This window comes from Chelonoidis abingdonii, chromosome 3 (genome assembly GCF_003597395.2).
Source record: "Chelonoidis abingdonii isolate Lonesome George chromosome 3, CheloAbing_2.0, whole genome shotgun sequence".
Taxonomy (NCBI): Eukaryota; Metazoa; Chordata; order Testudines; family Testudinidae; genus Chelonoidis; species Chelonoidis abingdonii.
This window is the reverse complement of record NC_133771.1, coordinates 126,535,971-126,560,773: the sequence shown is the minus strand read 5'-3', so window position 1 is coordinate 126,560,773 and position 24,803 is coordinate 126,535,971. Positions and strand designations below refer to the sequence as shown.

The window sequence follows — 24,803 nt, the reverse complement described above, 5'->3', positions numbered from 1 at the left end:
GGCCTCATCCTCCCTGATTGAACTAACCTCGTTATCTCTAGCTTGCTTGCTAGCATATATATACCTGCCCCTGGAAATTTCCATTACATTCATCTGACGAAGTGGGTATTCACCCACGAAAGCTCATGATCCAAAACGTCTGTTAGTCTATAAGGTGCCACAGGATTCTCTGCTGCTAACACAATCTACTATATTCAAACTCCAGTCATAAGTGATGGCTGAAACACTGAGAAGTTCATTGTCAGTCATACAAAATACAAAATGAAACTTCTTAACGAACAAGTTTATTTTCCAAGGAAGTTGTTTAAATACATTTCACTTATATGTCTAAGCATATGAGGCGTCAGAGAAACCTGAGGAGGAGGAGAGGCCCAGACCAATTGATCTATCAACATGTGGATCCAGCCATTTCTCCCCACTAGTGGTGGGTGCAAGTACTGGCTCTGGGGACTTCTGTAACACCGATGCTGCAATTGCAACTACAGTCTTTGCTTCTGATCCACAGCCTGAGAAATCCTCATCTTAAAGCCAGGTTACTGTGCTGAGAAGGTGTGCGAGAAAGGTAGATCCATTCACTGATACAGGGGATATGTCAACAAAATGTCACTATGGTATCAATCTCATTTTGAATGCTGTAGTGCAGGGTGGGCAAACTACGGCCCATGAGCTTCACCACATGGCTCAGCCCTGCTCTGGCCGAGGTGCTGGGTCGGAGGCTGCACCACGTGGCTGGGCCCTGCTCCGGTGGTCCATCTGGGGCGCAGCGTCAGGGGCTCCATTAGGCAGCTCCCGGAAGCCACGGCATGGCCCTGCTTCGGCTCCAATGGGAGCTGCAGGGGTGGTGCTTGCGGATAGGGCAGCGTGAAGAACCGCCTGGCTGCACCTCCGCGTAGGAGCTGGAGAATGGACATGCCACTGCTTCTAGGAACCACTTGAGACAAGCGCTGCTCGAAGCCTGCACTCCTGAGCCTCTCCCCACGTCCCAACCCTCTGCCCCAGCCCTGATCCCCTTCCCGCTCTCTAAAATCCGCAATCCCAGCCCTGAGAACCCTCCTGCACCCCAAACCTCTCATCCCCAGCCTCATTCCATAGCCCACACCCCCAGCCAAAACCCGCACCCCTTCCTGCACCCCCACCCCAGCCCTGATCCCCGTTCTGCCCTCCGAACCCTTCAGTCCCAGCCCGGAGCACCCTCCTACACCCCAAACGTCTCATCCCCAGTCCCACCCCAGAGTCCACATCCCCTCTGGCACCTCAACACCAATTTTGTGAGCATTCATGGCACGCCATACCATTTCTATTCCCCATGTGGCCCTTAGGCCAAAAAGCTTGCCCACCTCTGCTGTAGTGGAACACCCCATGGGTCTACTAAAAAAGCCAAACAAGCAATGATCTTAAACACAGGTGCCCAAGTTACACCTGGAAAAAAATACCCCACACATACATATTTGGGAAAACATAGGCAATTTGGTCCTTAATTTAAATTTAACACAGTAAAGATCTGTTTAGAAATAAAGAGTTGATAAAGGAATTTTTAAAAGGGGGATGGACCTGGGTCAGGAGAGAGACAATACATTAATCACATGAATCATTTGCAGATCCAGATCACAATCTGTTATCGAAATAATCACCTTCTCGATCCTCAGTGGGACTTGAGTGACGGCTCAGGGACCTAAACTGCAACTCAGCTGCTATAGAAGCCAGTCGATCATTTTCAGGGACACTGGAACCCCTGTTAAAAAAAAAAAAAAAAGCGCCACTGTACTGATTAGCTATTTCACTGCACTTCTGAAGTGACAGAACCTCTAAAGTTTAGGGGGCGAGTGTATCCACCCTGGTCCCATTAATGAAAACCACACAAAGGCAAAACCAGATCTTGGGAAGTAAAGTGAAGTACTGTATATCTTCAGCATTTTCTTTCCTGCTCTCTGCGTGACATTATTTAAATTCTGGATGGACAAGCTGTCCCACTCCACCAAGCTAAAGGTTGGACCTTATGTAGTGTTAAGCACCTGAAACTTCTGTTGATTAAAATGGGATCTACAGGGCACTCAACACCATCCACTCAGAGTTCTATTTAAAAGATAAATACTACCAGAAGACAAAACAGGAACCCTGTCTTGCACAAATTAATTATGAGCCTGTGTATATGCAAATTATTAAACAGGTAAAGAAACAGTGAGAAAGACAGAAGGAAATCTGCTCACATACTAAGTCTGGGTAAATACAAAATGATCAACAACAACTGTCTCCGATGTTGGACATCCAACAATTAAATTGGAAAAATCAGTATAGATACAGCACAGACTCAAACTGTCAAAAAGCTCAGTATAAACTAATAGATTAAAATAGCTTTGCATTTAATTTTCAAATTACATAAAAAAAGAATATTTTAAGAACAGCCTTGAATGAACTATGGTAGCATTTGTGCATCACACATTGCTTAATGCAACTAGTTTAGAAAGTTCTCATATTCTATAAATTGTATGCACCTAATGCAAATGTTTAGAACAGATTAAAGCTTTGTTTCTATGCTATTCCAGTGGCTGGGCATCCATCCTTAGTGAAGAGATGTTTTTTCTTTCATAGAATAACTGCACTATAAATGAGGATAACTACAATTTAGACAGCAATCTGCAGACTGAGTTGGAAAAGTTTGGGACACTCATTCTACTTCATTACAAACTGAAGTTCACTTTAAGTGGATTACACTGCATGCAGATCATTATAGTCATTCCTGAATGACAATTCTCTTCAATGCTACTACAATACTACAGATTTCCAGTTCCCGTAGTTAGTTTTTAACTGCTATTTATTTAGTTCATGGGTGATCAGAGTTCAACTTAAAATACAGATTGTGCACATAAGAATTCACAGCCTCTGTTGTAGAAGAAAACATTGCAGTTTGTTGTTCCCAACTCCCAAAAGAGTTGCAAGGGTAGATGGCTCCAAGAACAGGATGCAAACTTCTAGGGAATTATTTCTTTAATTAACAGAATACATAGATTTCTGTACAACACTGCAACCATTCCAATGTTCTAATATTATTGGCCAAAATATATATGTGAATGCTCTTAAGAAGTGAAGTCCCAGTTCTTTGAAATGTATATTTCTTATTTCTTTTCCTTCCATCAACTACTGTTGATCATTCGAGTCTTTTGTAGTTTGACAAACATTTTGTTGTGTAATTCTTTTCTTTTTAATCAGTTTTTAAAAAATGAAAATAATAAACACACATGGTAACTGTTACATATACCACAGTACATGGGTGCGCCATCACACATGAATTACAAGTCTGTCTCAGTTACATTCAGTAGTATAACATCACACCAAAGCATAAGATAGTAAAAAATTATAATCGTATCCCTCAGTTGCTCCTGTTCAAAAAGCAGCTCCTCAGGCAACACTTCAAGTAACCCACATGCTCCAGGGAAATGTGAAGGGGAAAAGACAGAAGGAGAATAGGGTGAATCTGTTTTATGTGGTCTGGAACATAAGAGGAAATTTAATAATGGACCGATTCTATACGTGTTTTTTAGAAACCACAAATACTACTCAACCATAGCTCTCTTGATTTCTGAAACTGCTAGAGCTTCTGTCTGTAAACCATGAAAAGGATCTGTAAAGTGCTTGGCACTGCTGATCACTACTACTGGGTATTCTGTAATGACGGTCTTAAAATGGAAGTACAGAGAATGTTTGATAAACACACAAATAGCATCCAGAAGTATTCTTCCAAAGACTAGGACTGTTCTTTTAGTTAACACAGGGTGTACTGTACAACCAGTTTCTATATGTAGAGACCATTTTGGGATGCAAATCAAAACTTTTCGCATAAAAATCACAGAATGTGAAGCGACAAGACACTTTTGAGATCTGCTAGTTAGAGCTTTATGTCAAAAGAACTGCCAACCTATGCCTGGAACACTCTCCCTGAAATTATCTGCAAAGCCACAATCCATTCCGCTCCAAATATCTCAAAACCTGCTTCTACTGTGCCATCTACAACAAATGAGCTAACTACGATGGTTGGTTGAGTAGCAGATAGCGGATATTATTTATTAAAAATAACAAACAAACTTCAGAATAGTTCAGACTAATTAAGCTGCATGCATAGTTCATCTAAGTAACCATGCAATCTTATTACTGTTGTCCTGTTCTTTCCCCCTCCCCTTCGCTTCTTAATGTTTGCTACATTTGCTTGTTGCATTTTATTTCACATGAGTTTGTAACTTCTTCAGAGCATGAACCGGGTGTGTATGATGACTAGCACAACAGAGCTCTTGGCACTATGACCATACAAATAAAAGAAGACAGACTTATGATGTATTTAGAAATCTTGAGATTTCAGATACAGTCACTGTTTGACTAATATAATTAACAGTATTCTAACTGCATAAATCTTCTTAATGTCAAAATACTAAGAGGTCTTAAACAATAACTGCTATTCACTTACAAACTCAATCATAACTCTGCACCTTTACTAGCTACTGTAATTAAAAGTGTGGCTCATGCTTTTAACAGATGTTATTTCAAAGGATGGCTGTGATGAACATTTTAGTACCACAAAAATGCAAGTTAACAAAATTGCTAGAAAACTGCTGAACAATTAAAACTGAAGTTCATTTCTTTCCCACTCAACTTACACAGGAAGTTAGTTACAACCCTTATATGAAAGTTCCACTGACAAACTGTTCCTTTTCCTTTTCTTTTTTTTTTTTTGCCTGAACTACAAGGAAGGTGGCAATAGTAGAACACTAATGATATTGCTACTCCCAAGATTATTTGCTGAGTATTGTCACAGTGCTCAGAGCTGTGGAGGAAGATGTGGTCTCAGCCAAAAGGGTCCTGCAACCTGAATTAGATAACACTGTCGTAGTTCTGGGGTACCAGACTTGTGCTCCCCCTTTGCAATCCAGCTAGGGAACCACTTTCAGGCATCTAGCTCCACAGCTGTTACATTTCTTGGGTGGAGACCATGTCTCTCTCCCTTCTGACTGGGGTGTTTTCCAAGCCACATAGTTCCCTGCCTTCACTGTGAGCTCTCCATCAAGTCAGGCTGCCTAAGCAAGCCAGATTTGCTTTCTTTTTAGAGGCTATCAATAGCATAATTACCCACAGTTATAAACTACCATACAGCTTTTCCTAAGCAAGAACATTTGTTCTTAAAGTGAAAGCATTACAGAGAAAACATAACAATAAAAACCTACATGCATTCTAATAAATTTACCAGAGATCACCCCAACTCCAACAAGGGCTCTGGCAGGTGAACAGGCCTTCGAACCGCACCCAGGGGGGTTTCTGTGATGTTCATGACCACCTTAGCTCAGAATAAGATCACTCATGAATCTGTAAGTCACTCCTTTGGGCCTCTGATCTTATCCTCATGTAACAGGTTATCAGCAGATAAAAGGTCCCTTCCAAATGGGCGAAGCTTCTAAAGGCTAAGTTCTTGCAAAACTAGAGGAGTTATATTTGCATTCACCTCCCATTAGCGATTTCCTGGGAAACCTCTTTAACTTTAGAAGTTCATTCTTGTCTGGCACATGTTTCAAACAGTCCTTTGAAGCTCATAACACTTCTCAGGGTTTACATTAGTCATGTCTCCTCCCTAGGGATGTTACACACAATCCCACAGTAACACAAACATTTGCATTTTTAATAAAATGAACTTCTAAGTTACTTAAACTTAATTCAACAAGGTTTGTTCAGGATATTGCAGGAAGAGGAGGTTACTCACCTTGTGCAGTAACTGACGTTCTTCGAGATGAGTGTCCCTGTGGGTGCTCCACTCTAGGTGTCGGTGCGCCCTGAGCCTTTGATCTGAGATTTCTGCAGCAGTACTCGTAGCGGCCATGCATGCTCAGAGCCTGGCCCCCGCTCTGAGTATACCTCTAGTGAGCATGCGCGGCCGGGTCCCTCAGTTCCTTCTCTACAACGGAGGCTACCCCAACTCCGAAGTAGAGGGGAGGAGGGTGGGTAGTAGAGCACCCACAGGGACACTCATCTCAAAGAACGTCAGTTACTACAAAAGGTGAGTAACCTCCTCTTCGAGAGAGATGTCTCTGTGGGTGCTCCACTCTAGATGATTTCGAAGCAGTGTATCTCAAGGAGGTAGGGACTTCAGGTCTGGCAGGAATGCAGTAGATAATACTGCCCTGCCTAATCGAGCATCAGAGAGAGGGCCCTGAGTAAGGGCATAGTGTTTGACAAATGTGTGCTTAGAGGACCAAGTGGCTGTTCTACAAATGTCAGACAATGGTACTTTACGTAAGAAGGCTACAGAGGTAGATACAGATCTAGTGGAATGTGTTCTGATCAATGCTGGAGTGTAAGTTTTATCTGATAGCAGAGTCGTATGCAATTGGAGATCCAGTTTGAAAGTTTCTGGTGAGATATGCCTGCTTTGGAGCACTCTGCGATGAGGACAAAGAGTCTAGGAGAGTTTCTGAAGGGTTTTCTTGTCCAAAATAGAAGCATAAAGGCCCGCGCACATCAAGTGTGTGCATTGTGGCTTCAAAGAGTTGCTGTTGGTTTCGGAAGAAGTTGGTAGATGTATTGTTCACTGATGTGAATGAAGCGTGAACTTTTGGAAGGAATTTGGGTGTAGGCATAGAGTAACTTTGTCCTTGAAGAAGGCAATATGGTGGATCAATGGCCATATAGGGTGCTATCTCGGCTGCCCATCTGGCGGAAGGTAATGCGAACCAAAACGGCCGTTTTCAATCGAGAGGTTCAAGAGGGAGCAGGTGCCTATAGGGCTCAAAGGGTTGATGATGTAAACAGGACTAACTACCAGGTGAAGCACCCATGGAGGGGTAGGTGGCTTAATGTCTGGATACAGGGTTTTTGGGAGTCGCTTCAGAAATGCTTGGTGATGGGATGAGCAAGACCGAGGGTATTGTCACCTGTACCATGAAGGTTGATGGCCAGCTAAGTGGACTCTGAATGGAGTGAAAGGAAAGCCGGATTTAGCTTAATGTCCCAATAGAATAGTAGAGTAGCCAGGAAGAGGTGCGATGGTAGGAGGACAGGTTGTTTGGGTTGAGCACCATTTTGTGAATCGTTTCCACTATGAAGAGATTAGGTGGTACGGGTGGATTGCGTTCTGGCTGTGTAAAGTTACCACTTCTGAATTGGTCGGAAACAGCTTCTAGTTCTCGTTTGGGGTAGAACTGCAAGGTACCAGGCTTGAGATGAAGCCATGGAGAGATTGGGGTGAAGAAGCCAGCTAGTGTTGCTGTGATAAGAGGTTAGGGATGAAGAGGCGGGAGATCGGTGAGTTGAACTGAGCATTCTCTGAGGAAAGGGAAACCACGGTTGTCTCGGCCATGAAGGTGCGATCAAGATTCAACCTGGCAAGATCCGTTACGTTAATCTTTATAGCGGACCTCTGTTGAGCAACTGGTGTATTGGTGTGTAATCATAAGGTAATGTCCCGGTGCTACTGAGATCATAGAAGCGTCTCCGAGGGCAGTGTTTGAACATCTCCTGCCCTGGAGCCAGAAACTGAGGCATTTTCCGTGTTTTTCGCGGTTGCGAAGAGATCTATGGTTTGGGTGCACACCCAAGTGTTCGAAATAATGTTGTAATGATTCTCCTCATCTATCTCCCATTCGTGCTCCGAGGGAAACGTCTGCTTACTCGTCGCCGCAAAGTGGGTTGTCATCTACCCCTGGGAGATAAGGGCAAGCTGATTATGGCGGATGTGGTTCGCAAGGACCAATTCCAGAAGTTTTATGCGCGCCTCTTGAGCAAAGACAAGTCGGAACAGCCCCTCCTTGTCATGTTTACGTAGAACAATGCGCAGGCAATGTTGTCTGTCATTATGCGTACATGTGATTCTTGATTAGTGGAAGAGCAGCGGCAGGCATACCGTATAGCTCGAGAAGATCTAGAACGGTCTATCGTGCAGGAGGAGGTCTCGGAATGAGACCTTAGCCATGGACTGTTTCGGTGAGAGGCCCCCAGTCCGTGAGGGATTGCATTCGGTGCACAATTCATCAGAGTATTGTGGGGGTCTGGAGGAAGGGGATCCGAGCAGAGGTGGTAGGGAAACTGTCCACCATATGAGAAAGTCTTTGATCAGTAAGTATGAGCCAATTGTTTGTTTAGTGAGTGCAACCTTTGTTTGTAAACCTGGCCCAGCCAAGCTTGGAAGCACCTCAACTGGAGAGTGTGTTCTGAAACCACGGAGAGTGCACGAGACATGTGGCCCTAGTAGTTAGTGATGGGCAGTCTGAGGAGCGGTGCCTGGGGGCTGTTGCCAAGTCTTGTAAGCCAGCAGTTGTAATTGGCATTGAATCGTGGGGAGAAGAGATGCAGTTCGGTTGTGGAGTCGAGGGCTCACTCCTATAACTCCAGGCGCTGGGGCCCTTGAAGTCCTTCATTGAGTGGAGCACTCATTAGTGGTGGAAGCAAAGAGTTTATCACCATCAAAAGGGAGATCCTCTATGGTAAAACTCTGAATCTTGCGAGAAAGAAGGTGAAAGAGAGAGAGCCTATGAATCCCTCGGCAGCATGACCACAGCGTAGCGGTGGACTCTTGCTCGCAGGTATGGCTGAATCCAGAGCTGCTTGAAGAGCTGAGCTGCGCGATATCATTATGGCCCTTGGAGAACTAAAGCTGTAAACTGTTTGTTTCCTGTAGTCTGGAATGTGTTCAATAAAGTCCATGAACTTGTTATAGATTTCTAATGGTCGTACTTTGACAGAATTGCGGTATATTATTGGCGAATTCGAAATTGAACGGTTGAAGAGGCATACATTTGTGACACAGCAGGCCTAAGTGAAGCTTTCCTTGTGGCTGGGTGTATGGCAGAAATTAACTGTGTTTGTTCCTCTTGATTGGCTGCGTCCACTACCAAGTGAGTTTGGCGCAGGATGTGAAAAAAAGGAATTCAGAGCCGCTTAAGGGAATGAAGTATTTAGCCAAGTCAGACTTGTTTGCAGGTAGAGCTGGCTGTGGCTGGACGCCTGCCAGAATGATGAGCCGTTCCGAAGGGCTGCATTAATATGTAATGCCAGTCTGGATGAAGAAGAGCGGTTGCAGGATGTCCGGTTAACTCATGTATGTTGGTCTGTGTAACTCTCCTTCTAGATTGAGTTCGTATGACTCACTAGCAACCCTTATTAAAGAGATCTGGAATTTCAAAAATTGTCTGAGGGCAGTAGAGGGAGGGGAAAGCTCTTCAGCCATTGCTTCAACTGGTACTGAGTCAGATGAGGGTCAGGAGGGAGTTAACTGATTCCTGAGAATGGGCGGTGCCGCCAAGTGGAGTCTATAATGATTTGGACATTCGCCCGTAATCGTCGGATTGAATATGCCACTGATGTGCCTGCCGAGGGAAAGATGCCCATGGGGCCCCAATACTGCCTATGGTGGTGAAAAGGCATATGGTGGGTGCATCGGGCAGGGATTAAACAGCAGTCCAGAGAGATATCAGGGAGTCTCGAGGGTGGTCTGAGAATTGACCTGTGCCCGCGGGTGACAAGGAACTCCGAGGATTGGAATTCTGATTGTATTGAAACATCAACTCTTAGTTCAGACGACTCCTCACTGGAGAAGGCTGTTCGGGCAAACCCTGAATCATTCATTAAAGGGAGAACAGTCTAAAAAGGAAAGGGCGATTGCAGCATAGGTGACACTAGAAGGTCACTGACTGGGTAAAGCGGCCAGTGCTGAGGCAAGCTGAAGTGAAGGATGATAGAATCTGTGAGGGAACCCAGGCTTGCAGTGGATTCTTAGTCTTAGGCTCCGTGCCCAAGATAGCGCTGTTACATGACCGGTGCCATAGTCGGTGCGTGCTATACAGCAGGTATTGTGTGCTCAGGGGGGGCCTGATTCGCGGTGCGATAGTGCATAATCGAGGCAAGGCAAAACTGAAAAGCCCTTCGACTTGGCCCTGAGCCCGCGCTGCACCGAAAGCACAGGTGTGTTTTAACAGGAGCCGGAGAGACAGCCCGCTCGTCGAATTTGTGTTCAGGCGGGGAGCAACCGGTAAGTGAGGCTGTGGAAGACCGGAAGAAGGTTTGTGTCTAGGGCCTTCTTTTGAAATTTTGAACAGAAGGTGTCCTTCGTTTTGCTCTTTCTTCGCTTTTTAAAAGTGGGAGAGCTGCGTCGGTGAGCGGAGGAAAGTCCGTGCCTAGGGGTCTGAGGCGACCCTAGGATTTTATTGAGAAATAAAATTAGTTTAAGTTTTATCTTCCTGTCCTTTCTCGCATGCTGGAGCTTAGTTTAGTGCAGGAGCACATTTCTGGGGAATATGGTCTTCCCAAACATTTTATGCAACTTGAAATAATCCATTGGAGAGAGGGATGAGGTCTACAGGAGGCAGCAGCAACTTAAACCTGTGGAAGCCAGGCATATTGAAGCAGCTGAGAAACAAATTTTTTTTTTTTTTAAACAGTAAGAAAAAAAGGAGTAGGATTAACGACTAACGTAACAACTAACTAACAAGAAACTGTCTAACTACAAGTTATTTTAAGATGAGGAAAGAAATTCTTTAAGGAGCCTGCTGAGCTCCATCTCAAGCCGGGGATTGTAGAGAAGGAACTGAGGGAACCGGCCACGCATGCTCACTAGAGGTATACTCAGAGCGGGGGCCAGGCTCTGAGCATGCATGGCCGCTACGAGTACTGCTGCAGAAATCTCCGATCAAAGGCGCAGGGGCGCACCGACACCTAGAGTGGAGCACCCATAGGGACATCTCTCGGAGAAGAAATTGCTATATCTGTCACAAACACAATTATGATGCAATACAGCTGGGTCTACACTCAAAGCAGTGCAGGTTTTTTGTGGGGATAAGGTGTGGTCAGTTAGCACACAGTAAGTATGTGATTACACCAGGCACAGGAAGCAAGGGGAAAGAAGCTTGAACAGGGACATGGGAGACATATATGAGGGGAAAGAGTGGCGGGGAGAAGGGTGGAAAGGATATAAGGAAGGCTTGAATGGAAGGCACGGAGAGGGAGAGTAGGATGACACTTAAACATGAGAACAAGGAGTTTGAACTTGATGCAGAAGGCAAGGAGGAGCAAGTGACAGCAATTATAGGAGAGGAGGATGACTTTAGCAACTATCTGGACAGACTGCAGGGGAGTAAGGAGAGGCCAGAAAACATAAGATTGCAGTAGATGAGGCAAGGGATTACCAAAACGTCAACAAGGATTTTTGTGGTCAGGATACAGAGGAAAAAACAGACTTAAAAACTGCGGAGGAACCAACAGCATCCGCAAGTGGCCATATGTGAGGGGACAAAGAAAAATGTGACACCAGTGTTGCAAGCCTGATAATGGGAAGATACTGGAATAGATTTGTCCAGCAATTTACTGACATTCTTTGAAAATGGTACCGTTCTGAAAAATGAAAGTCATCTTTGGTCATGTTCTTATTCTGCACAGGTATAAGAAACCACAGGTAGAAATCCATTCACAAAACTTATTTGTAGAACTTTGTATTTGCCACCAGGAAATTTTCACAAGTATTTTTCTTCACTAAAAATCATTTCCCCTCAATTCTGTATTACATTAAAAATTCTTACAATTTAATTGTAAACAATAAGCTGATTAATTTGCATATTAAAACCTCCTTGAGAAATACATGTGCAGGGAACATTTACCAATTACTAATAAACCTATCAAAGCTAATCTACTGAGGAACTGAATGGCATATGTTAACTGCAAGAGTATTTTTACTGCATAAATTAATGTATAGTCTTTTGACCAATATGTAAGGTCAAAACTGTATGTTCAAATTACCATCTTGTTTTAGCTCAGTGCAGACTTATAAACATGCACTTCTATAGTATAATAATTTCATAGAACTGGAACACAGATGAAAAAGCCACTGGAACAGAGCACACGACGGGATGGAATTTCACTGTTTAAATTATCTAATGTATTTAATGGGAGCAATTTGCATGGGTGATGTAAACAGAAATGAGACTTCTGCGCTGCGGAGTGGAACTACCTGGTATCATTTGCACTGCTGACAGGTTTTGGTTGAGCTGAGTCGCTACTGATGGGAGCGGGGCGACTGACAGCAGCGCTGCAATGGTTCCGTACATCACAAGGGACACTCCGCGTGCTGCGATGAGAAGAAAGACTTCAGGAAACAGTTGAAAAAGTGGATGGAGTTGAAAATTTAATTTAAAAATAAGATAGCGAAACATCAAAAACAGTGTCAATTTTTAAAGTTTATTCATGTGGGGGAAAAGTTAATTTATTTTAACCAAAAAAAAAAGAAAAAGAAAAAAAGAAAAAAAGAAAAAGAAAAAAAAATTGGTCCCAAAAGTAGTCAATGGGCAAACAATCACCTAATATGTTAACAGGTCAACATTTCAACAGTTACCTCTAAAATAGCTCCCAATTTGTGTGGGTAAATACCTGGTTTTGAAAAATTTTGGATCCATATTCTGAGGTTGGGCTACAGCCCTTTTGGAAAAAATAGCCCTTTATTTTGTTTATGTGGAAGGCTGTATGGCAAAATTAGTTTGGAAGCTTTTAACTTTTTGCCCTATTTCTAGACCAAAACTTTTAATGGGAAACAATTATGTGAATATAGTGTGAAAATTATTTAACACTAAGATACAGAAATGCCACCATATTCAAGGATGTTATCTTTGAAAATCTCATGTAAACTAAACTACAGAAGCAAAGTCAGAGGCATTACATGCTCACTCACTCAGGGGAAGGGAAAAAGCTAGTTAACTACCAGTATTTAAATTATTGAATCTCATTATAAAATATTCTTTTCCCAAAGCGATTTTGTAAAGAAGGAAACAAAGAATGACTTTAAAGATGGAAAGCATGCAGCAATCAAAGATTAAACAAATGAGAAAATGCATCATCTCCAAAAGCATGCCTTTAAAACACAGATTTCTTTTCCTCTTTTTAAAAAATCTCCTTGGTTTTCCTCTTGCAAAAACAGAAGTATTGGCTTTATCAGAACAAATATTTTAGAGAAACAATATTCAGTTCCCGAGTTAAATGAACAGCTTCAGTACCATCAAACTTTCAATGAAAGGGGAGAAAGCTGACATTTAAGAATTTGGACAAGTGCTGAATACCTGAACCCTTCAGGAGTTGGGATGATAAGGTGAGGATTTGGTGGATCACTGTGGCATCGAGGTACCTTCACAGGACGAGGACTGTTTCGATGAATAGCTGCAAATGGTAAAAGTCAACACATAGATATTATTATAATGTTAGGAAAAACACCTGTTATGAAAATTTAAAAAATAATGATGTTAGGTGATTTTGTTAAAGACTCCCCCCACAAATCAAGCGATTATATAATATAAATTCAGCTTCTATTTACGTCAAAATATTTTATTGCTTTTGTAGATACAAACCCCAAAAAACTAATTTAAAATTAATCACTTATAAAGGTAACACTAATCATACTAGTAAATTTCAGCATCAGGTTTCTATAAAATATAAATAGCCATAAAAACAATCAAGGGAACGAAAAAATAGCTGTTAACAGGATGCGCATCTAATGAAAATACTGTAGCTGTATTTTCATTTTTTCAACTTCACAGGAGAGGGTTAATTTATTACTTTTTTATGCAGTAAATAAACAAAATGTTAAAAACTGAATAATGCCAACACTATTGCTTTATAAGATGCTCTTGGTATCAGAAATGTTAATTTTCTAGACAACTATAAAAAGCAAAGCATGCTGGTCAAAGGCCATGCATATATGCAGTAAGCTAAATAAAATAGTTTTATCAGTACTAAAAGTTGTCAGCCAAGTCATGGCTGAAGCAGCATTTGCAAGTGTTTCAGTATTTGAGCTCATACGCATGCTAAAACCAATGTTTTAACCAAAATGAACATTAGTCTCATGTCTGAACTAGTTTCACTGTGAATCTAAGGGCTTATATGAAGAGCACAGAATACTTCATTGAGTTATTCTAAATAGTTTTTATTGTACATTAACAACTCCATTCTAAAGGAAAGCACAGAGTGGGATAAGGGTTCTGTGGACAGAAAAGTAGCTTGTAAATTTACAACCCAAACTGTTGGTCTGATGTATAACAAAATGACCCCTAGCTCTAGACTCAAGAAGGCCACTGCTCATTTTTCTTTCAAACTACACATTTGATATGTGATCTGCAGACAAGGGGATCACAACAGGAGTCAGCTACCCTGCCATAATAAAAAACATAACTCCCAGCAACCAAAATGAATAATTAACATTGTGCAACTAAACCAAAAAGTTGGACACTTCTTTTTTAAAGAAGTTAGATATTGGTATATCCCTATCTATCCTTCTGTACATTAAACACAGTGTTTTATCCCAATACTGCAAAGACTTACACACACGCACTGAACCTTATATCCTGTTTACAGTCACAGTCAGTTGAACACAGATACTTGTAGTAAAGTTTTTTTAATCCCTTTTTTGTTACTTGCAAATCAGTGTTCTATTTTGATATTAAATTCACGGAACTTAAAACAACTCAAAGGGATAATGCTTTTTCCTCCAGTTGTACTACTACCACTTTCCTCCCTGTGCGATATCTTCAGCTCAACCCTGTTACTTTCTCTCTTCCCAATGCCACTTCTTTTCTTTGTACTTTTCACAATACTCATGCTTCCTCCTCCTCCTGTCTTCCCCTGATCCCTTCATTCCCCCTGCCATCTAAACCCATTTGCCCTCGTTCATCATGGTGTGGAAGAGTTGCTTATGCTTTCGAAACCAGCAGGTGCCCCCCACTCTATGTTGTGCCTTAACACATGTGAAGTGTGTCAAGTCTATGTGAAAACATGAGGGGCCAGTATGCAACTTCAGGAAAAATGAGAGTTATGAATGTCTAACAATGACTAATTGCACTGGCAAGGAAGCGGGAAATGAGAGAAATTACTAGATAGCATTCTTAACCGCAACAAAGGTGCTAAAATGAAACGATAATTGCAGTGTGGGCACTAAGCAGCCAAAATGACTTGGGAAGTTATATCGTCCCAAATCTAACAAAGATACTGGAAGTACTGCACCAGACATCAGCACAGAAGTCTCCTACAAGGACATAAGATAGAAACATATGTGTGAAAAAATGTTAATATTCCTCATGCATGAAATACCACAACACAGAGGTTTACCTTTTTAACAAAGGACATTTTTAACCTTGACAAATCACAAGAAGGTTTACAAGAGTTCCAGGTACAATCAGAAATACTCTGTTGGCAAGGCAGTCTGGTTGCATTTAAAGCCTAACAGAATGTCCCATCTCTACCATTGTAGCAACACTACTGAATAGCAACATCAAGAAAAACTCTGCAATTAACATTTGCTTACTTCAGTTTAAAGTTCTGAGTCAATAATACAGCTGATAATTTTAGATGCACTGAATTATAAATTTGGCAATTCTTCTAATCTATGTTTTACAAAGAATCACACTGAATTTTCTTAGGCCATACAATAAATAAAGATATTCACAATAGCCTGCAGCTACAGTATCAACATTTTACACAGATTAACATTTAACTTTGGGTCTTTCAAATGGTTTCCAACCTATTTCCCCTTGTAGATGGTAATTACCAACATATTGCTGTATACTCTTTATCCAGAATCACGTTTGAATACGATTATTTTAACAAATAAATAGAAATCATTTTTAATACTAAACCAAAATAAATGTAAGACGACTCATTCATTAGACATTAGATAATCTTATTTATGAAAATATTTACAACCAGTAGATGTTCAATGCAAACTAGTCTAATATTAAAATTTGTCTTTTAAAAAATAAATTGGCATAATTTTATGACACTCGCTACATGGAAATATATATCTAGCTGGGAATGAAAATAGTAACTTTAGGCAAAAAGCAGATTTGTAAACAAGGATACAATGCCATATTTAATACTTCAATGGAGGTTATGAGTCCACATGGGAAGTAGCTCATTTTAGATCTAGTAAAATTTTTGTTTTGTGTTAACTGGATCAAACAACAAGGAACATTTTAAAGCTTCTTTTCAAACAATTTAAATATCTGCATTACCACTTGAGTCTACAAAGCTTCAATGAAATATAAAAATAAACAAATAAATAATGCATTGCAAGGAAACTGCTCCACAGAACACACCAAATCACCTGAGCTTGTCTACATGGCAAGTTACTGTGTGGCAATCCAGGATATGAATCTGCAGTGTACCAGCTTGCCACATGGTAATGTCACTTGTGGACACTACTACAGTGCACTAAAAGTCCTGGAATATGGCTTGGCTTCCAGTGCATTTTAGCAGTATCCACACAAGACATTACTGCATGGCAAAGAGCTGCTCTGTACATTCAGACCCTGACTTTCCATGCAGTGACTTGCCATTGCAGACAAGCCCCCAACTGAATAATATACTATATTAGAATAATTAGCTTGCTTTTACAAACATTTGCCTCTGACTTGAATCTGAAATTCTGCTGTAGCCACCCTTTCACTCTTCTATTCTTATATGCAATGGTATCAACTACAGTAGAGTCCTTTATAGAGCCCTGACTTTCCCCAAAGCTGTAACTCCTCACAGCCATAATATTTTCTTCTGAAGACTTGATGAGACTCTATTGGGAGCCATTTAAGGACACTAATTAGCCTTGGTCTACACTACAGGCAGTTTACATCGACCTAACTCTGTAAGTGTTTTCACTAAAATGTAGCTCCCACTAATGTTACTCCCGCACTACACCAACTTAAGAACTCTACCTCCATGAGAGGCGGAGCACTTAGGTTTACGCAGCGTCAGAGTAGACACTGTGTTGCTTACATCGACTGTTGCTGCCTTTCAGAAGCCATCCCACAATGCCCCACACTGACAGTTAAATCGGTGCACCGCTCCTGCCGAGGACACACACTGCCAACACAAGGAGCGTAGCATGGACATGCAAAAGCGATTTAATTACTGCAGTGGCTGTACATCAACAAAACTTAGGTCAACTTAATTCTGTAGTGTAGACTTGCCCTTAGTCAGAGGAATCACCTGAGTGATTTACTTAAAAAAAACAACAACAAAAAAAACACTACCTGAAAATATGGACTGTTGTCATTTTACACATTACTTGTGTTAACACTTCCACAGTTTAATGATGACTCAGACAGTAATGTTCATATAAGAACAATCAGGAAAAGCTTTAAAAGTACCTTTTTATTGTTAACTTTAATGTTTTAAAATAAACTTGCAATCAAATTTAGATGATCATAATGGTCCCTTCTGACCTTAAAGTCTATGAGTCTAAATTGTTATTTTTCAAATTTATTTATACAAACTACAGTAGCTAAGTTCCAGAAGTAATGGCAGGAACTGCTATCTTACCAATGTACAAACCTGTAACAGGACTGTGAGGTTTTCCAATTACATGGCCAATGCATTCATTCATCAGAGCTTGTAAACTCTAGGAGAGGGAAACAAAAAAAAAAAAAGTTATGATATTGTACACTACACAAGATAATTGTCAAAAAAACCATTTATCTAGATTTGAAGAAAATTTGGCTTACTAGTTTTTCCAATTTTGATCAAGCCTTTAAATTTGTCTTCAGACATAAAAATCCCAAATCCCCAAAATACATTTCTTCACAACAGATATGACCTATATAGTTATATGCCGCTAACTGAAATATATTTGTAAATGTATGAGGTAGCTTAGACAATGACTACACCATGATTTCTCTAACAGTCAATTATCCTGGGGTGAAGTTCAAAAAGGCAGGATGTTATTGCTTAAAATGTACTAATACATGCATAATCTGTCACATGCGTTACTACTACTTCTATCTGTTCCATTAAGTTAAATCTCTGGAGCCAAAAGTTAGGATTTCATTGTTAGACATTCCTGTCCGGCAATGGACTTGCCAGAATTAAGTAGTTAAAAAAACTGAACAGTGATAGAAAGAAGCTGGGTGAGGTAATATCTTTTATAGTACCAACTTCTGTTGGTGAGAGAGACAAGCTTGCCAACTTATACAGTGCTCTTCTTCAGACCTGGGAAACCTGACCAGACCTGAAAAGCAGCTCTCTGTAAGTTCAAAAGCTTGTCTCTCTCACCAACAAACATTGGTTCAATAAAGGATATTACCTCACTCGTCTCTCTCCTAATATCCTGGGACTAACATGGCTGTAACAACACTGCATGAACAATGATATACAATAAAACAGCCCCTCTTTACTATAATGCTAGTAGGAGTTATATGCAAGCATTGACAAAGACCATAAAACTAAGTATCATGTTTACTGAATAAACTGCCTTATTTTCATTATCTTACAAAACAAAAAAAAGTGTTGTATGTTACAGAGGTAAGTATTAGACCTGGCTGACAACTTTCAAAGATACTGTTCATTCTGAGATATAGTACTCAACATTGACCCAGAAAAATTGCTGTTGTTAGTATAAGCTCTTCTGTCCACCCACAACGTCAGCAATTCTCTCAAGAAAAGATGGTCTTGTGGGGTTAAGGCACTGAACTGGGATGCTACACAGTGTGTGAGAGAACTTCGACAAGCTACTCAATCTTTCTATATTTCAGTTTCCTCATCTGTAAAACAGGTGTATTAATGCTTCACTATCTTACAGGTATTTTCTGGGGACAAATTTATTAATGTTTTTAATGTGCTCAGTCACAACTTCTGTGAGGGTCATAAGTATAGACAAACATAATTCCACCTTGCTAAAATGCCTCCAGCAATTCAAAGGCATAATAAACTGAAACTAGACAAATTGAGACCCCAATAAAGTGATGTATTTTAACAGTGAGGGTAATTAACCACTGGAAGAAAATATCAAGGAATCTGATAGATTCTCCATCACTTGAAGACTTTAAATCTTTAAATCAAGATAACTTTCTAAAATATATATATACAGACAGCTCAAAACAGAGAGTTTCGTGTTGCCAAAGGGATTCCTCTGTGAAGTTCTATGGCCTGTGTTATACAGGTGATAAGTCTAGAGCATAATGGTCCCATCTGACTGTAAAAATCTATTAAACTGAAACCGAGTGTAAGATGGCACAACCTCCACTGACTTCAACTCTGCCTTTTTCTATTTACACCAGGTCTGAATTTAGCTCAGCTATCCTGAATGTTACTAGGGTATTCTCTTGATGTTTGTGTGCAGTTCCCATTGCAAATCCCACTTTTTGAAAAAGTGCCAAGTTATCTTTCAACAACCACAAGCGGTCAGGTTTTATCATATAAATAGCTCCCCATACTATACAATGCTCCCCTTAAGACTAGCTGAGGTGTTGGTTCCATACACATTAATAGGAAAGAATACTATGATTGTAAAGCACCATAACCACTTTATATTTGTTTTCTCGAAGTCTCTGATCCAAATACTGACACAAGATTCTCCTGAGCTTGAGAACTGAAGAGATCATATCAGAAGGTGCCAGGACAACCAGATTATTTAAAAAAAAAAAAATACTTGTACTATCCATCAAACTGTTACAGATACTTTAGACCCCTGCATCAAAGTTGGGGAAAAAATAACAGGCTGGGGCTAGTTTTTAAAGCTAGAACTTTACATTTTGTGTGACATAATCAGACATGATGCTCAAGCTTATCAAGATCATATTTAAAGAGAACTGGAATTTTTTAAAAGCACTATGTTTCCCAGCAATGCAAACACTGGAATATAGTCTGCTTCAGGATTTTTGTGCTAAAAGCCAGTTTAGTTTTAAATATAATATTAAATGAAAAGGATGAATGCTATAGTTTCAGTATTTATTTAATAAGATTACTGTACCCTAGTATTTCTTTAATTTGTTCATAATGATCTGCTTCCTAATTAACAGTGGCTCAGCTACAGTGTGTTACAACTGGGGATCAATGCTCTTTTGCCTCCTGAAACAGTACAGCTGAAAAATGCTGCAGAGATAATGATATAGTGACTGTGGGACAGGTTTCTGGTCACATTACTTTTAATAACCTGTCCTTTTCTTTAAATAAATGCAGACAAATCAATTGACATCAGTATTATTCTCTGTGTTCTGCTACTTTTGTGGGGGTTGTACTTTCACTTCCACTGGAGAGCTAGAACATACCAGATTACAGAACTAAAGCTTCCAGGATTCTGTTTTACAGAAACAAAACAACCCCTGCCCCCCAAAACCAAACACGAACTGCGCTCTACCATATAATTTAACAGTAACAAGGCAAGATTCAAATTTTAAATCTTCTACATTAGTATGATTTAGCTAAGAAATATAGTTAGATTGTAATGTTCTGTTTTTGCGCCATACATGAACAAGGGCTATTAAGGATACATTTCAGAGCATCCAATAGAAAGCAATATTAGGTTGAGTGTAAATTAATAGCTCATCAGCAAACTGCTGCCAACTATCTCAGGTTGTGAATGTAGTTACTATACAAAGGCTTCAGTACTGCAGAAACATGACATGACAATTTTATTTTTTTGTATATTGATGTCATTAGTATGCACTATTCAGAATTTTGCAAGCTAAATCAGAGTAATCAGCATTTAGATTTATATAGAACAGTCTCGGAACAATAATTAATCAGATGTAAGAGCACAGAAAATATCCCTGATAACAGACAGACAATAGATTTTATTGACTGAAACTAAACTGAAAGCAGGCTGGGCTGCAATGTAAGAACAATTAATTCCGTACCAAGAAATCTTCTTCAGGCAGAGCGGAAATAAAGGCTGGCTCAATGGCTTGAAGAAAATCAAAACCTTGTGTTGCCCACCTGTCAAGCAGAAGATAATTGTTCATTAGCTAAAAACAATTACATAAACGTCACATGAGTTCTAGTGACTTATCTTAATATAGATGGTTATGGGTATGTCTACGCTGCCAAAAAAGACCCTTGGCAACAAGTCTCAGAGCCCAGATAAAGTGATTTGGGCTTGCAGGACTCACACTACAGGACAGAAGCACAGATGTTCAGATTCAGGCTGGAGCCCAGGATCTCAACCCTGCAAGGCAGATGTGTATCTCAGAGCACAGGCTCTAGCTCAAGTGCAAATGTCTACGCTGCTATTCTGACACCATAGGGCAAGCCCAAGTCAGCGGGCCCAGGCTCTGTGGCTCACAGTTGTGGGTTTGTTTGTTTATTTTTGCAGTGTAGACATACCCAATGACTGCTGTTTACTTGCATATATTAACAAAAGTTCTGTATAAGAGTTTGGATTTATGTACAGAGTGAAGTACCTGGCTTTTGCTAGGGGGTTAATTTAGCCATGTGATAAATGGACATGAAATTCTGAGTTCTGGACTTTTAATATGGATATCACCAAATAAAGATAGTAGGCTACATTCTTCAGGTCTGCTTATACATCTCAGCCCAATAATGTTTTAAGAAGTACATATGAATTCCCCACAATATGTTTTAAAGTGCCCAGCCCACAACATAAGATCTTAGTGACTCCTTATTAAAGTAGTTGCCAACAACTCCTTTCTGGGCAAAATCAAAGACATGGTACTAGCACGTAGACTTAAGCAGAATCTGACCAGTATTAATATTATATACCTATTCCAATTGGGTTTCAGCTCAGATTGAAGCACAAGGAGTGCAGTTGTCATTTGTGGGTGATCTCTTTCTAACTGTAATCTGCATGAGACATTCATTCAGAAGTGACTGAATTCTATAGAGGTTTCTGACATCAACAATCACAAAATACTGCTGTACCATCTATGGAAGCCAAGTGAGGGTGCAGTTATGCTAGGTTGGCTGTCCCAATTCTCCTGATCAATCTGGGAGTGGGGTGATGGGTAACTTGTCTTCCTCCTCAAAAGTTCTGAGGTGTGGTGTTTTACATGGTTCAATCTTGTCACTCCTCTTACTGAACATATGGGGAGATTGAGATACATCATGGGCAACGCTACCAACATTATGCTGATAACACCCAAGCCTAAATCTTTCACATTCAGAGCAGACAATCCTACTGCCCAACAATCCAAACATCTGCATAAAACTGGAATATGGATGAAAGAAAGCTGGCTTAAGCTAAATCTGGGAAGGAGCTGAAGTTGGCAGGAACAAAAAAGCACTTTGAGTAGCTACAGGAAAAAAGGGTTACTTGTTCTGTAACTGTTAAACTTTGATATGTATTGCACAGGTACATTTCACTTTAGGGGTGTGTGTGTCCAGTACAACAATCAGATTCTTCCCTTAGCGGTATCTGTTGGGGCAGAACATGCAAACTCTTCTGCCTCATAGTGCTGCACGGTGGTATAAAGGGCAGGGCTGTCCCTGATGCCCTCAGTTCCTTCTTACTGGACAGATATGTGTAACACATCTCAAAGAACAACAATTACAGAACAGGTAAGTAACCATTTTTTCCCTTCGAGTCATTGCACATGTCCTTGCCACTTCAGGTGAGTCACAAGAAGTTCAATCTGGAGGTAGGTTTCATAGTCTACCTGAACAGTGACTGACAGACTACTCAGAAATCCAGGATGAGATTCTCTGGGGCAAGACTGGAAGGCCTTTCATCCTCTCTGCAACCACCACAAACAGCTGGGAGGAAGACCTAAACGACCTAGTTCTGTCCAAGTAAAACACTAACACCCTTCTAACTTCCAGGTATGGAGTCTCTCTTCATCCTGAGGAGAATGGGGCTTAGGAAAGTTGGTAAGTATACTGCTTGATTGAGGTGGACCAGGGAGTAAATTGAATAAAATCCTTTTCCTCCATGGCTCCCAAATGGAGAAGAGACTGGACCTCACACAGGAGGTCTCTGAAGAGAGACAGAGAAGGAATGAAAATCTGAAGGGTGTATCCCCATTCCACTGTGCTTAGAACCCATTGGTCTGTGGTAATATAGGCCTAAAGCACACTGCAAGTGGGCTAAGCTGCTGGAAAAAACAGAGGTAGGAGAAAGTAGCCCAAGATAGACTGATATTTTGCCCCCAACAAGGTAGTCAAACACATTGTCTGGTCTTTCTGGATTCTCCAGAAGGTCTGGACAAAGACATAAAATGAGGAAGAGGAGGGCTCATCCTGTAGCTTTTCCCCTTTGCTCCTGGAGTGGTCTAGCTTGTGTAGGCAGGAAAGGTGGGTATTGTTGGTTCGACAGAGAGAAATTGGTTCTTTGTAGGGAATGGAGGGTAAATCCCCAATGATTTCAATGTAGTCCTGGAGTCTTTGAGATTGTGAAGCTTCTCCTCAGTCTGCTGTGAGAATACGGTGGGGCCCTCACAAAGAAGACCCTGTATAGTCTGCTGGACCTCCTGTGGAAGACCAGAGGATTGATGCCATGAATGCCTGCACATCATTACTGCAGATGCAATAGTTCTGTTTGACAAATCTGTCCCATCTTATGTAGTTTGGCGAGAAGTCCTAGCTATGAGTTTACTCTCATCCAAGACAGCCAGGAACACTTACCTAGCATCCTCTGTTTACTGGTCCATGAGAACATTATCTCTGGGATAATGATCATATCTTGCCAGCAAGACTTGCGCTTCAGAGATATGAAACTGCAGGCCAGCAATGAAATAAATCTTCCTACTGAAAAAGTTGAGCCTTTTTGCTTCTTTATCCTTTGGGGTAGAAGATGGCTATCCCTGACAAGCTCTTTCATTTACTGCCAAGACAACCAAAGAACCTGGTGAGAGATGAGTGTAGAAATGTTCAGAGCCCTGAGAAGGGATATAATACCTGCACTCAGTTCTCTTGACTGTCAGTGACAGAGAGAGGGTGTTTGCCACAGCAATCTTGTAGATTATAGTATGGCTTCATTTATAGGTAGAGGAAGACAGGAAGGCTCTGCTGACCTCAGTACGTCCACCAGTCTATTGGAACTCTCTTGCACTACCTCAACCCAGATATCTAGAGAGGAAGCAACTTTCCTTAGGAGCTCTTAGTAGGCCTTGCAGTCATCTTGAAGAATGGAGGACAAGCCAGACAACACCACCTCATCAGATGAAGAGGAGGACAAGTGTAAAGAAGATTCAGCAGGAGTTCTCCTGTACCTCCCCAGGTGTAAGTTGTGGCATGGAAGGTTGTTCCTCAGTACTGGCGTGGATACCAGGGTATCTTCCTGAGACGCCTCATGATAGCTATCCCATTGTTTGCTCAGAGATCTGGAGAGCAGAAGAACTGGGGATGATCTGTTGGTGGTGGGGAAAGCCCATGGGTTCCAATACAACCATGGTAGAGTATTGGAGCCTAACTTCTATCAGCCCAAGAATCCATGTCCCTGGACCACTGTGGCACCTGTCAGATACCAGGGACATAATCCTCTTGATGAAGGTGAATGACGCCTTCTATTCCAAGAGTGAGGGGCACAGGAGCCGATAGACTCTGAAGAAGAACCCAAGCCACCCGACTAGGGAGATGTGGTATTATGCAGTGCTGAAGACTGGTGGTGTGTATCCAAAGATGTTGGTACCAGGGACAGCATACTTGGCTTGCCTCTAGATGGCACCAAGCAGGGTGGCACTGGACTGTCTGAAATCGGCTACACCAGTATCGAGGGTTGGACCTTACTAGCAGGTAACTCCAACAAAGACTGAAGATATATCAGTACTGGATGACTTGTCTCCTGTACTGCTGAAGCACCCAGTACCAAGAGGCATAGCAGATCTCATGCCACAGCATAAGCCTTCAGTGTTGTCATTACCACGAGGTTCCCCCCGAGGCTGTTGCGTTGAAGGGGTGATACCACAGCAGGGGTCAGTCTCAACAGCACCGGGGATGGAGTCAACAACCCTGGACAAGACAAAGTCGTTAGTCGGACCTGTCAATCATCGGAGGACACTCTACCTTACCATCCAGCTTTCTTGCTGACAGACCGTACCAAAGACTTCGATTTGGTGGAAGAACCAGGCATACTTTTGAGGCAT

At 41.2% G+C, this 24,803-nt stretch overlaps 1 protein-coding gene across 8 annotated transcripts in view; it reads right to left on the bottom strand.

The window, feature by feature from the left end:
• MAP3K4 (mitogen-activated protein kinase kinase kinase 4) overlaps positions 1-24,803 on the bottom strand; it is a 174,216-nt gene that overhangs the window by 31,497 nt on the left and 117,916 nt on the right. For 5 of the 8 annotated variants that reach the window (XR_012655570.1, XM_075064088.1, XM_032793198.2 and 2 more), the window contains 5 exons: positions 20,625-20,703; positions 17,314-17,392; positions 13,071-13,167; positions 11,972-12,088; positions 1,632-1,732 (listed from right to left, as the gene is read on the bottom strand). Coding sequence is in view for 7 of the 8 variants with exons in the window: in XM_075064088.1 (XP_074920189.1) it covers positions 1,632-1,732; positions 11,972-12,088; positions 13,071-13,167; positions 17,314-17,392; positions 20,625-20,703 (473 nt within the window). In the remaining variant the exon portion in view is untranslated. The remainder of the gene's footprint in view (positions 1-1,631; positions 1,733-11,971; positions 12,089-13,070; positions 13,168-17,313; positions 17,393-20,624; positions 20,704-24,803) is intronic. The other 3 variants (XM_032793199.2, XM_032793201.2, XM_032793202.2) reach the window with 3 other exon arrangements.